Source organism: Archocentrus centrarchus, chromosome 1 (genome assembly GCF_007364275.1).
Source record: "Archocentrus centrarchus isolate MPI-CPG fArcCen1 chromosome 1, fArcCen1, whole genome shotgun sequence".
Lineage (NCBI taxonomy): Eukaryota > Metazoa > Chordata > Actinopteri > Cichliformes > Cichlidae > Archocentrus > Archocentrus centrarchus.
The window spans coordinates 2,254,396-2,267,371 of NC_044346.1; the positions used below are offsets into that span (position 1 = coordinate 2,254,396).

At 46.9% G+C, this 12,976-nt stretch overlaps 2 protein-coding genes across 2 annotated transcripts; both read left to right on the plus strand.

The window, feature by feature from the left end:
* Nucleotides 1-2,462: 2,462 nt before the first annotated feature.
* pet117 (PET117 cytochrome c oxidase chaperone) lies at nucleotides 2,463-3,626 on the plus strand. The gene is made up of 3 exons (XM_030743707.1): nucleotides 2,463-2,617; nucleotides 3,221-3,375; nucleotides 3,488-3,626. Exons 1-2 carry the CDS (start codon nucleotides 2,522-2,524, stop codon nucleotides 3,368-3,370), a joined length of 246 nt encoding a protein of 81 aa, XP_030599567.1. The 5' UTR covers nucleotides 2,463-2,521; the 3' UTR covers nucleotides 3,371-3,375; nucleotides 3,488-3,626.
* Nucleotides 3,238-8,409, plus strand: kat14 (lysine acetyltransferase 14). Its single transcript, XM_030731527.1, has 11 exons — nucleotides 3,238-3,375; nucleotides 3,488-3,785; nucleotides 5,238-5,359; nucleotides 5,437-5,558; nucleotides 5,646-5,818; nucleotides 5,896-6,330; nucleotides 6,414-7,000; nucleotides 7,139-7,272; nucleotides 7,497-7,672; nucleotides 7,750-7,940; nucleotides 8,022-8,409. Exons 2-11 carry the CDS (start codon nucleotides 3,527-3,529, stop codon nucleotides 8,193-8,195), a joined length of 2,373 nt encoding a protein of 790 aa, XP_030587387.1. The 5' UTR covers nucleotides 3,238-3,375; nucleotides 3,488-3,526; the 3' UTR covers nucleotides 8,196-8,409.
* The last annotated feature ends 4,567 nt before the right edge of the window (nucleotides 8,410-12,976 follow it).

The following is a 12,976-nucleotide window of genomic DNA, read 5'->3' on the forward strand; positions in this document are numbered from 1 at the left end:
TCACTGACCCAGCTGTCTTAGCTAATTATAGGCCAATCTCCAACCTTCCTTTTCTCTCAAAGATTCTTGAAAGAGTAGTTGTAAAACAGCTAACTGATCATCTGCAGAGGAACGGTTTATTTGAAGAGTTTCAGTCAGGTTTCAGAATTCATCACAGTACAGAAACAGCATTAGTGAAGGTTACAAATGATCTTCTTACAGCCTCTGACAGTGGACTCATCTCTGTGCTTGTCCTGTTGGACCTCAGTGCAGCTTTGATACTGTTGACCATAACATTTTATTACAGAGATTAGAGCTTGCTATAGGTATTAAAGGTACTGCACTGCAGTGGTTTGAATCATATTTATCTAATAGACTCCAATTTGTTCATGTAAATGGGGAGTCTTCTTCACACACTAAGATTAATTATGGAGTTCCACAGGTTTCAACACCATCATTCCACAAAACCTGGTGCACAAACTATTCACAATTGGACTGAGCTCTTACCTCTGCAACTGGGTCCTGGACTTCCTGACGAACAGGCCGCAATCTGTGAGGATCCAAAACGTCTCCTCCTCCCTCATCATCCTCAGCACTGGCTCCCCCCAGGGCTGTGTGCTGAGCCCTCTCCTGTTCACCCTGCTCACATGTGACTGCTCAGAAAAACACCTTGGCTGTTGTATTGTGAAGTATGTTGATGACACAGCAGCAGTCTGATGCATTGCTAACGATGAGTCTGGCTACAGGCAGGAGGTGGAACACCTGGAGGATTGGTGTAGAAAGAACAATCTCTGCATCAGTGTAACAAAAACAAAGGAGATGATCGTGGACTTCAGAAGAGTCAGACACCCCCTCCTCCCCCTGCACATCGGAGGATCTGTGATGGAAGTGGTTCCCCGGTACAGGTGTACACCTGAGTAACAACCTCACCTGGGGCAACAACACTTCCAGTCTGGTCAGGAAGGCACACCAGCACCTCTACTTCCTCAGGAGGCTGGGGCATGCTGGACTCGGGAGCTCAGTCCTCTCCTCCTGCTACAGATGTGTGGTGGAGAGCATCCTGTGCTCCTGCATCACTGTGTGGCATGGAAGCTGCTCTACGGCAGAGAAGAAAGCTCTGCAGAGGGTGGTGAAGGCTGCACAGAGAACTGTTGGAGTCAGCTTCTCCACACCACAGACATTTACACCGCAAGATGCAGGAAAAGGGCCACCTGCATCCTGAAGGACCCCACACACCCAGCACACACACTTTTTGTTCCACTCCCATCAGGCAGGAGGCTGAGGAGCATTGAGAGCAGGACCACCAGACTGAGGAACAGCTTCTTCTCTGAAGATTAAGATTAAGATTAAGATTAAGATTAAGATAGTGTTTTATTTGTCACATGCACAGTTATACACAGTACAATGCACAGTGAAATGTATTTGTACCTGCAACCATATATACACACACATATAAATAAGAAGAAGAATAAAAATAAAAAAAAGTAATTCACACTATACACTATACTCTATATACTATACACTATACACACTTTTATAAATTATAATATTTACATTGTGCAATAATGGTCCAGTTAGGGCTCAGAGTTGAGCAGACGGATGGCTTGTGGGTAAAAACTCTTCTTCAACCTTTCAGTCTTAGTCCTCAGGCAGCGGTAACGCCGGCCTGATGGGAGCAGGGAGAAGAGAGAGTGTCCGGGGTGGCTGGGCTGTTTTAGGATCTTCATGGCCCTCAGCCTGCACTGCTTGGTGTAAATGTCCTGCAGGTTGGGGAGGGTGGTTCTGATGGTCCGTTCAGCTGAACGAACCACCCTTTTTAGGGCCATGAAGTCCTGCTTGGTGCAGTTTTCCATCCAGGTGGTGATGCTCCCACGCATGATGCTCTCGATGGTGCAGGTGTAAAAGATGTAAGACTGCTGAACTCCAGTGGGGCTATGTAGCTGCACTGCTTTTACACAAGTGCCCACACCCACCCACACACACATCACACACACACACACACACATTGGTTGACCGCGTACAAACCACCACAGAAGAAGACATGGCGCGGTCATAAGAGCTCCTCATGCTGCTGTCATTTGCACAAATCACTGCTGTGGCACCACATGTCGCTACCTTTACTCCATCTCAAACTGGACATATATATATATATATATATATATATATATATATATATATATATATATATATATATATATATATATATATATAAAAATTACAGAGCACTAAATCTGGACTTCCAGGGCCTGAAATTGTCTGCAGTATGAAGGTAAAGAAACTAGGTGACTGTGAAGGAGTCACATGTGGTTTTCGTGTGTGAAGGTCGTGCTATCCTCCGAGGCTTCGTGATGGGACATCAGGTATCTACCTTTAGTTTTCTTCAGGTTCTCACCTGAAGAAAAGAATGAAAAAAAAAAAAATCTGGCTTTATTTGATAGTTCACACTCCGGCCGGCAGGGGTCGGTACAGCCCCTGCGAGCTGACCCGCAGCGGAAGCAGTAAGCGCCGTTACCAGCTGGTTAGCCGGAGCTGAGGCAGCGTGATGTCCGCGGCCTCTAAAGTGGTCCTGTGCGTCTCCGTGGTTCTGACTGTGAGCACTGTGGCCGCGGTCCACCTCAAACAGGCCTGGGACAGAGAGGTAAGCCGGGCCGGGCCGGGCTAAAGATTAGCGTCTGTGTGACGGAGCAGGAGGTCACAGGAGCTAAGAGGCTAAAGCTAACGGACAGGTGGTCGGTTAAATTTACCTGAACGTACACAGTTGACGTCAGAAAGACATGAAAACGATAAATAAAAACGATGCTGAAGATAAACAGCAGCCAGAAAATGCTTCCTGCGCAGGTTTTCAAAATAAAAGACTCATCTCAGCCTGAATGTGATCATTAATAATTGATCGTTTCTTCATCGATCGCTTCCTTTATTATTCAGGAAGTAATGCAGATTGAATTAATCAGGCTGCACTTGTCTCAGCTTGTGCCCAGGTGAAAAAGAAGCAGCAGGTGTTTTATGAGACGCTGAGAGAGGTTTACAGGTATGCTTTTATTTTGAAGGAACGTTTCCTGGTGTGTGATTTCTGTGAGGTCACCAGTCCTGCTGTTAAACGACCAAAACAAACGCAAAGTGATACACCTGAGGTTGGCTTTAAGGCGTTCACATACCAAGAGCGAATCTCTCGAATCAGAGACTGATTAGCGTCACACCTGTCACACCTGTCACATGTAGTCTCACATGTTTCTCGATGCAGCGCCTCCGTGAGGGCGTGGTCCGGGATCTGGAGCGGCTGGAGCGCAGGAAGGAGAATCTGCGGCTGCTGGAGGAGCAGCAGATCCTGACCCAACAGCTGGAAGAGGAGAGACTCCGCAGGGAGGTCCATCTCCCCCCAAAGGACACCTGAGCCAGGTAAATGCTCTCATGAACCTGTGCTGTAATGTCCCTGACTCTTCTGATACTTACCTGACCAGCTGAGTGTCCTGTTTTACCTGTATTGTTTATGCTCTTGTATAAACTGTAGCATTCACCTGTTCAGGTGTGCTGTACCTGACGCACGGCGATGGACAGCAGCGGTGAGCAGCTGGTGGGCGGTGAGGACGAGGCTGCCTGCACGTCGGCCTCGGAGGGTCTGGAGGAGGGGGAGGTGGAGGGAGAGACGCTGCTGATCGTGGAGTCGGAGGACCAGGGCTCAGTGGACCTGTCACATGACCAGAGTGGGGACTCCCTGACCAGTGATGTGGGTGAGGAGGCCGACGGGGGCTGGGCCTGCGAGGACATGTCTTTCTACTGCGACCGCTGCCACAAGTGGATCCCCGCAGGTGAGACAGCCAATCGCAGTGCTCCATTTCTGTTGGTGCGAGACAGCATCCCATCTGCAGGGGGCACAGAGTTTGTTTCTGATTTATTTCACAGGTTTATGGCACGGCAGCGAGGTAAAACCGACATGTGGAGTGGGTGACATAAAATCAGCTCAGCCTGGAATAAACGGGAATGTGACAGCCACAAGAAGTTCCGATTTTTGTTTAGATCCTGGCTGTGGGTCCTTTGTGGAGGGGCGGTGAAAGCTGATCCAGTTGGCTGGTTGGCTAAACGTTGTGTTGCAATGTTTGATGGAGCTCAGCTGTGTACAGACCGCCCTCTGACCTCCATCCTCAGCTTTCTTCAAGTGTTTGGATGAGCAGCACTTTTGAAGCTACTCTTAGGCTGATTTTCTTTTATGTGGTTAGATCAAATCCCGCAGGTCTGATGTGATCCGGGTGGAGCAGTAGAGTCTCTCACAGAGGAACTTGCTAGTCCAGCTCCTGATCTGCAGTTTCATGTCCCTGAAGATGAGTCGTTAAAAAAGAGCAGTAATGTAGGAGACCCCCAGAAGCTGCCAGGCGTGCAGGAAGGGTTCGGTTGTGTGAACAGCAGCTTGACTTATTATTAGTTTCAATTGGCAGTGCAAAGCAGCGACCTAAACTCTGCTCCCACAGAGGTCGATTATCTCGTCAGTAGCTTCACATCTTCACTGCGTATGGCTCTGGATGCTGTGGCTCCTCTGAAAATCAAAGTCAGAAGTGCCTGACTCCGTGGAATAACTCACAAATGTGCAGCTTAAAGCTGATAACCCGTAAGCTAAAGAGGAAATGACCTCTCAGTAATTTAGAAGACTTTATTTATCCTGGGGGGGGCTCCGTAAAGCTAGGACATCTTACTATTCATCACTGATTGAAGAGAATAAGAACAACCCCAGGTTTCTTTTCAGCACTGTAGCCAGGCTGACAAAGAGTCAGAGACACCCTCTCTATTTTTAAGACTAAGCTTAAAACTGTCTTTTATGATCAAGCTTATAATTAGGGCTGGATCAGGTGACCCTGAATTCTCCTTTAGTTTTGCTGCTATAGGCCTAGGCTGCTGGGGGAGAGTTTCTTTTCATTCACCCATTTTTACTCTGCTCTGCATTTAATCATTAGTTATTATTAATCTCTGTCTCTCTTCCACAGCATGTCTTTTTTCTCCACTCAGCCCCAGCCAGTCACAGCAGATTTCTGCCCCTCCCTGAGCCTGGTTCTGCTGGAGGTTTCTTCCTGTTAAAAGGGAGTTTTTCCTTCCCACTGTCACCAAGTGCTGCTCATAGGGGGTCGTTTTGACTGTTGGGTTTTCTCTGTATTATTGTAGGGTCTTTATCTTGCAGTATAAAATGCCTTGAGGTGACTGTTGTGATTTGGTGCTGTATAAATACAACTGAATTGATTTGACTTGACTCTTGTACCTCTGATCATCTTCAGCTCAGCTGCGCGGCGAACAGCCGAGCTACCTGAAGGGAGACAACTTCTTCAAATTCATCTGCTTCAGCTGCTCCGAGGACGGCAAGGAGAGCTTTGAGAGGATGAGGCTCACCTGGCAGCAGGTAGGACAGCAACCTCGCCCACACAGTCACACACCTCAGACACACCGCACGCTGACAGCAGGTGCTTCCTGTGGCAGGTGGTGATGTTGGCCATGTATAACCTGTCTCTGGAGGGGACGGGCCGGCAGGGCTACTTCAGGTGGAAAGAAGACATCTGCGCTTTCATTGGTCGGCACTGGAACTTCCTGCTGGGAACAAGGTCAGCACAGAGATGGATAATAAAGTTTCATTCTTTATTGATAACGGTGTTCTCGATCACAAACGTGTTGCACTCTTCACTCTGCAGGAAAAAGACATCGACGTGGTGGAGCACGGTGGCCGGCTGCCTGTCAGTCGGCAGCCCCGCCTTCTTCCGCTCAGGAGCGCAGGAGTTTGGCGAGCCCGGCTGGTGGAAACTGGTCCACAACAGACCTCCAACCCTCCGACCAGAAGTGGACAAATCTATAACAAAGCCTAAGGGTAAGCTGCGCTTGAAAGTCAGCGCCCTGGTGGAAGGTTTCCATTGATCTCTGACCTTATGTGTTCTTTATGTACAGCCTCCAAACCTGTCCTGGACCCGATCATCACTGTGGAGGGTCTGCGCAAACGAGGGGCCCGCAACCCCGTCGAGAACGCCATGCAGCTGAAGGAGAAGCGCTCTCGCACCCAGGAGGCCAAAGACATCCGGCGGGCCCAGAAGGAGGCAGCAGGAGGATATACGGACCGCAGCGCCTCCTCCACACCTGTCAAACTGGGCGGAGGCCGAGGTGGAAGTGCCGGCCGGCGCCCTGATCTTGTCCTGGAGAAAGGCGAGGTCATTGATTTCTCCTCCCTCAGCTCCTCGGATAGGACGCCACTTACCAGCCCATCACCGTCTCCTTCACCTGACTTCTCTGCCCCGGGAACGCCAGCCTCACATTCTGCTACTCCGAGCCTGCTGTCGGAGGCGGACCTCATCCCTGATGCCATGCCACCACAGGCACTGTTCCACGGGAAGTTAATAGCTGATTTGTCCAGGGGGTGTGTTGTTTTATTGTGATGTAACCATAGCGTGTTCTGCTAACTCGACTTCCAGACGATGAGGAGATGGAGACGGAGGGGATGATTGACCCAGGGACAGAGTGCATCCCCCCTACCAGCGCCAACCTAGTCACCCGCAAGAAGCTCCGGCCGGCCCCGCCTCATATCAAACGTGAAGCAGAGAGTGAGGACGACGATAGCCGCGGTAGGGAGGATAACTTTGAAGAGCCCATAGGACGAAGTGAAGGCGCTCCTCTGTCCACAGTTGGTGCTGGAGGACATGAGCGGAGGAGGATGACTCATCCTGAGAAAGTGGACGGCGCTGCCAGCGCCTCCCAGAGTCCTCGTTACACCTCCCTCAGTCTGTACGAGGAGAGGATGTTGCTGCGACGGCTGGATGCCTGCCCGCTCGCATTAGCCGTCACCCCGCAAGCAAAACGCCTCCACAGGAAGCTGCTGGTTCGCCAGGCGAAGCGGCAGAGGGGGCTTCCCCTGCTGGACATTGACCGGGCAGTCAGCGCCACCCTCAGCCTGGTTGGAGGGATCTATGGCGCCCAGGAGGCGGGAACACAGATGGGAGGCGGAGTCAAAGGGAAGTACTGCACCAGCAGTCAGGAGCTGCGGATTCTCGATCGCTTCCAGGTAACCACAACCCTCGAACTCCCGACACTTCCTGTCAGTTCACTGTGATGCAGTGCTTCAGCACCTCATCACAGCAGCAGCTCCTGTATCTGCAGGTTATCCGATGCATGCTGAACATCACCTGTTTGTGTTTTAAAGACCAGCTTTTCCAGTAGAAGAGGCATCCAGCAGCAGTCCGTGTCCTTCTGGCATCGTTTGATGGGAGCCGAAGGCAGTTTGGATCAGACCATTAAGAGTCCGTACACTTCCCGTATCCTCAAACCCTACATCAGGTAAACCTCGTGCAGGAGAAAGAGTCCTCTCACTCTGCATCAGATAGAGAACCTACCTTAGAATAAAAGCAGTCCAGACCTTTAGTTGGGCAGAGAGAATCCCAACAGCTTTAAGCAGGGAAAGCCCAGGAGTCCTCAAAACCTCCTGCAAGTCTGGAAATGTTCGGTCAGGTGGAGTCGGGAAGCCTCTGGAGATTCAAAGTTGTGTGTTCCTGCTTTTCCAGGAGGGATTATGAGAGTCGTCCAGTGAAGCTCAGGCTGTTGGCAGAGATCAGAGCGTACCCTCACAGGAAGGAGCCTGGCTGGGTCCCTGAACCCGATGCGCCCATTGATTACTGCTACGTCCGTCCAAACCACATCCCCTCTGTCAACGCCATGTGTCACGACAGCTTCTGGCCAGGTAGCACGCTTACCTCTTCCTGCAGTAGGGGCATTGTCCTGCCGTGAGTCAGACTTTTTATGTGTTTCTTCCTCCAGGTGTGGATCTGTCCGAGTGCCTGCAGTACCCAGACTTCAGTGTGGTCGTCCTGTACAAGAAGGTGGTGGTTGGCTTTGGTTTCATGGTGCCAGACGTGAAATACAACGAGGCCTACATCTCCTTCCTGCTGGTCCATCCTGAGTGGAGGAGGGCCGGCATTGGGACCTTCATGATCTACCATCTGATCCAGGTATGAATCTTCAGGTGACCGGGATTGTGTGTGGTTGTGCTGGTCTGATGGTCCTAAATGCTGTATGTGTGTGGTCTTCAGACGTGTATGGGGAAGGATGTGACGCTGCACGTGTCGGCCAGTAATCCCGCCATGCTGCTGTACCAGAAGTTTGGTTTCAAAGCCGAGGAGTACATCCTGGACTTCTACGATAAATATTATCCCGTGGACAGCACCGAGTGCCGCCACGCCTTCTTCCTGCGACTGAGACGCTGAGCCTCTGAGATCTGCTCACATGAAGGAGGTTCGCAGCCTCAGTCCTTCGGCTGGGGTTAGCAGTGTAACTGTTGGTGCTTTGAGAAACATTTGGGCCCAGGAACTCCCTCCCAGGAATGTCCTCAGAGCAGAGTCAGATAAACTGCTGTAGCCTTTAAATGTCTTTGTTTCCTGTTTTTGTTTCTGAAACAATAAAACCAAAGTTCTGCAGAAAGTTTGGTCTCCTCTGTCTCACTCAGATTTCGTTTCCACTCAATTGGATCTGGTTTGTTAAACTAAAGCAGGGGCATGTGAACGTAACTGCTACTGGATGGATGTCATAGACCCAGGGTTATTATAGTTAACGAAAACGAACGAAATAACGAAAACTGAAATTGAAAAAACATTGTCGTTAACTGAAATAAATAAAAACTATAATTAAAAGGAAAAAACGATAACTAATTAAAACTGAATTGTGAGTTTACAAAACTAACTAAAACTAACTGAAATTATCGATAAACTGACTTTCATTTTAAGCCTTGTGGATTGATATGAAATCATTGTTTCCGCTCTCGGAGTTTAAGCTGGGAGCGCCACAGGACAACTGTGTGTGTGAGTGCGCATGTGCGTGCTCACCGCGCTGGTCCGCAAAGTAATGGCTGCGGTCTGCCGAGAAAGCGGCAGAGTACCGTATGGAGGTTCTTTGAGTACAAACACCTGCACACGACCACAAGGTAATAACACACACAATCCAGCTACACAAGCATAAATGCGGACATGAGGTCGGCAACTTCTGTAGGTTGTGTACAGAGGCCGCAAAGACCCTGCAGGTTTAATTAGCGAGCATCTAACCAAGCTAGCTCCTAAACAGAAGCAGCTTCAGGTGGTGAGAACATCAGGATGCAGCTGGATTTGAGCTTTGACTCCTTCAAAGAGTTTGTTTTTGTTTAACACCACATGTAGGCGTTATTAATCTGCTGCACTGATGCTGAAGTTTATTGTGGAGTTTATTGTAGAATTTATTGAGTTTGGGAGTTCATGTTTTTCTTTGTTTCTCCCTGTTGATGTTCATGTGTGTCCTTAATATTACACACATTTAGCATGTCTTGTGAACAGCTGGTTGTTGAATATATTTCTTTAAACTGTATCTTTTGTCAAGTTTTCATTACACAATAGTCACTTTTGCGCCTTGAATCTTGCACCTGATTAGGTATGAAAATACTAAACTAATACTGAAACTAACTGAAACTAACTAAAACTAAGCATGAAACCAAAAATAAAACTAATAAAAACGAGCAAAACCACTCTGAAAACTAATTAAAACTAACTGAATTAGAGAAAAAAAGTAAAAACTAACTAAAACTAAACTATAATGTAAAATCCAAAACTATTATAACCCTGCATAGACCTTTTTTTTTTTTTTTTTTTTCACTCCTTTAGATCCAAATCTGGTGGCAGGACTAAATCACAGCAGCTCACCTCAGTGTGTTTGCTGAGAACCTGGACAGGAATTAACTTTATTGAAGTTCTGCTACATTTTGTATTTCTGGACATAAATATTGTTCTTTGTTCTCCACAGAATTCATTTTAAAGGTTTCTTATTCTGCAGATATCAAATCTACTGATCCAGCAGTATATATGTCCTCCAGATCATCTCCAGCTGGCACATAAAGTGATGTACAGCGTTTAAGAAATGCCTCAGATCACCAGGAAAATGAACTGTAGCACTGAAGCCTTCAGTCAGTCCCGAAACACACGCAGCAACACAGGGAGGGGTGTATGTAAAAATACCCTGTTATTGTGTTCTCTTTTTATACTTCTACACGCTTCGGTTTCTTGGCAGGCATCCAGCTCAGCTCAGCTCAGCTCAGCTCAGCTCTCCTCCTGCCAGCGACTGCATAAAAAGACAAAACACACAATCAATCCCATGCCCGTCCCCCCAACACCCCTCTCAGAACTCACTGTCCCACCTCTCCCCTGCAGCCATGCCCCAAACCACACCCGGCCTCCACAATAATATTTTTAGAAATCAGCCAAAAAAACTTGTTTAAAACTAAATGATATTTATTCAGCAAAATGAATTTCATACCTGACTGTGAGCCGGCACACTGGACCTCTCTGAGAGGTCAGAAATGAATCAAGCACAGCATCCCACCTGTTCAGGGCTGCAGGTAAATACTTGTAACCTGGCATCTTAGTACAATAATAATTCTTTATTTTATAAAACCGCAAAATTGAAAACTCATGGACAACAACAATAATTATATTTTAAGCATTAAAAATATTGTTGAGATTAAAGAATTTGAGTTCACTGATGGATCAAGTGATTTCTGTCATTACCAGCACTGATAATTTAGTCTTTGGTGGCTGACTGCTTTGATTATCATGCAATAATCTCATGGATGAGGATTTTTAGTTTCTGTGTATCTTAGAAGCTCAGACTTTTGCACTTCAGCAGGATCCAGTCTTCCTTCAGTGAAGTCAGATTTGATTTCTGTGGCATCTTCCCAGATCAGTATCACAAAGTGCTTCACAACAAAAATGCTTGAACCTAAAAACAAAAAATTACCCACAAGCAAAGATGAGATTTAGCCGCTTAGAGGCCTCAGAGGAGATCCAGCTCCTTTAGGTCATGCACTGCCCTGATCACACGACCTCAGGGACCTGCTGGGAATGTAAACGTTCAGGTCCAGCATCAGCAGAACGTTCTCCTGCAGCGCTTCACATCGAGATGTCCCCGGAGACTCTAAGAAGAGCTGTCTCAGTGGAAGAGCTCTGAAGCCAGAGTGCTGTGTGAAACAGCTGGAAGCTGCTTAGCTGCATCCTTTAAACAGCTGTTTGGAGCCACTGAGAAGAGAAGCGCCTGATTTAAACGAGGCGAATTTAAAACAGAAGCACTTTGAGAAACCTCCACCGAGGCAGCTCGCTCGCTTTGTATTTGTAGAGCTTCGTTCTTTAAGCTGTTTGCGATGCAGTAAAAACAGAGCAGCTGAAACCTGTTTTAATATAATTGACCTCATTTTGAGGGCAATTATTTTTATTATTATTTATTTATGTGGATTCATTCTCTCACTTTCTTTAAAGATAAAATACAGCTTAGGGTCATCTTGAAAGAAAGGCAGATGTAAAACGTAAACATGAGGTCAGAGGTCAAATGTGACATGATATTTTTATACGGTACTTTCTATATGTTGACAACACACTCCACACATGTGAGAATCATAGCTTCAGAGTTACGAGGCTTTTTGTCCATTTTGGACTAATAAATCCTGAAGCTGACCTCGGAGACCTCGGTGGTGGATGTGAGCCAGATTTTAGTGTTACATGACCTCTGACCTCTGCACCCCTACAAAGATTTATCAGAATTCATTCAAATCTTTTTGACCCACCGTGTTACAGACAGAATCACACACACGCTGCCAAAACCAGAAGCTCCCTGCGGCAGGAGTGAAGAGTCCTTCAGCACAAACAGGTTTAACACACAAACACACACACACACACACACACTCACACTCTTTCTAAAATGACTCTTCATTCATTAACTCCTGGAAGCCCCGCAGAGCCACCACTCCCTGAACAGGTGAATATGAAACAAACAGACTCACTGTTAGGGTGTTTGATCGGGTCAAAGGGCAAACATCAGTCTTTTGGCTTCATTTTGCTCTGAACTTGCCTTCTGCTTCTATGCTGGAAGCAGCTGTGCGATCTGAACACCTGACTCCTCGATGCTGCAAGCGCTCACTTCATCAGGAGGAAACCTGCAGAGTTCAGACTCTTCATGTGATGTCAGGTGTCAACGCAACACCTGATTTATTGCCAGGTGACGGCAGGACGTGCAGCAGGGGGAGCTGAAGTCTCAAATGAAGTCATTCAAAAATCTTTGCACACCTGAAGGGGCGACAGAGGAAAACGTTCCACAACAATTGAACTCTTGACTCCTGCACACTGTCTCACATACCACAACGCTTCAGACTGACCTCCATCAGGTACAAGGACAATGGACACACACACACACACATCTTCCAGATACACTTCAATCATCCAATCAGAGCTCTGTGACTGATGAACTTTCAGTTTCTTTCTGATCTAAATGTTCCTTCAAAGAAGAATGAGCATAAATTTAATGAAAAGTGGAGGAAGTCAACAGCCAGCCTTTGCATCTTAAGTGACCAGTGGCCACGTCCATCTATACTGGACATATGCAGTGCATTTTATATGGCAGGCTAGAAGTTTGGTGATTATTTCTTTCCAGAAGTTTTATATTGGTGGACAGAGCCAGAATGTGTGGAGATGGTCATCAGTGTGTTAATGTACAGTCTTTAAAACATCTCAATTCCTTGTGTTAGGATATTCATAATATATGCCGCATCTATATCTTACATACATTTACTTGCCTGAGAAATTTGTTTTGATTGGAAGATAAACATAACGATTAAAAATACAGAAGCTTATAATGTTCTGTGTCATCATGAACTTTGTGTTCTGACTGTACAATGAACCACACTGATGAAGACGACACAATGATAGAAATGGAGACTTCGAGGTCACCCTGTTGTTGAAATTCTCTGTTTTCCACATTCTGTTTTGTAAATGATGTAACCAAGATAGGTAAGCTGTGACTACATGAAACTGTAAGCTGAATTAGAATGTGTCAGCACTTCATGTCATCTCACATGGCATCCAGTCTGACCCAGATATCTGTAAACTGTTTGAAATGGCTTTATTAAATTAATAATGGACTCCTTATTCCTGTTTTGTGTCATTCCTGTTCGATAAAACGAACATGCAGAAACCTACAGGCT

Bases quoted from the DNA above. Each gene is read 5' to 3' on its own strand.
- pet117 (XM_030743707.1), top strand. From the start codon at position 2,522: ATGTCCGCGGCCTCTAAAGTGGTCCTGTGCGTCTCCGTGGTTCTGACT. The intron at 2,618-3,220 runs GTAAGCCGGGCC...TTCTCGATGCAG, and splicing joins AACAGGCCTGGGACAGAGAG to CGCCTCCGTGAGGGCGTGGT.
- kat14 (XM_030731527.1), top strand. From the start codon at position 3,527: ATGGACAGCAGCGGTGAGCAGCTGGTGGGCGGTGAGGACGAGGCTGCC. The intron at 5,559-5,645 runs GTCAGCACAGAG...TTCACTCTGCAG, and splicing joins AACTTCCTGCTGGGAACAAG to GAAAAAGACATCGACGTGGT. The intron at 5,819-5,895 runs GTAAGCTGCGCT...CTTTATGTACAG, and splicing joins ATCTATAACAAAGCCTAAGG to CCTCCAAACCTGTCCTGGAC.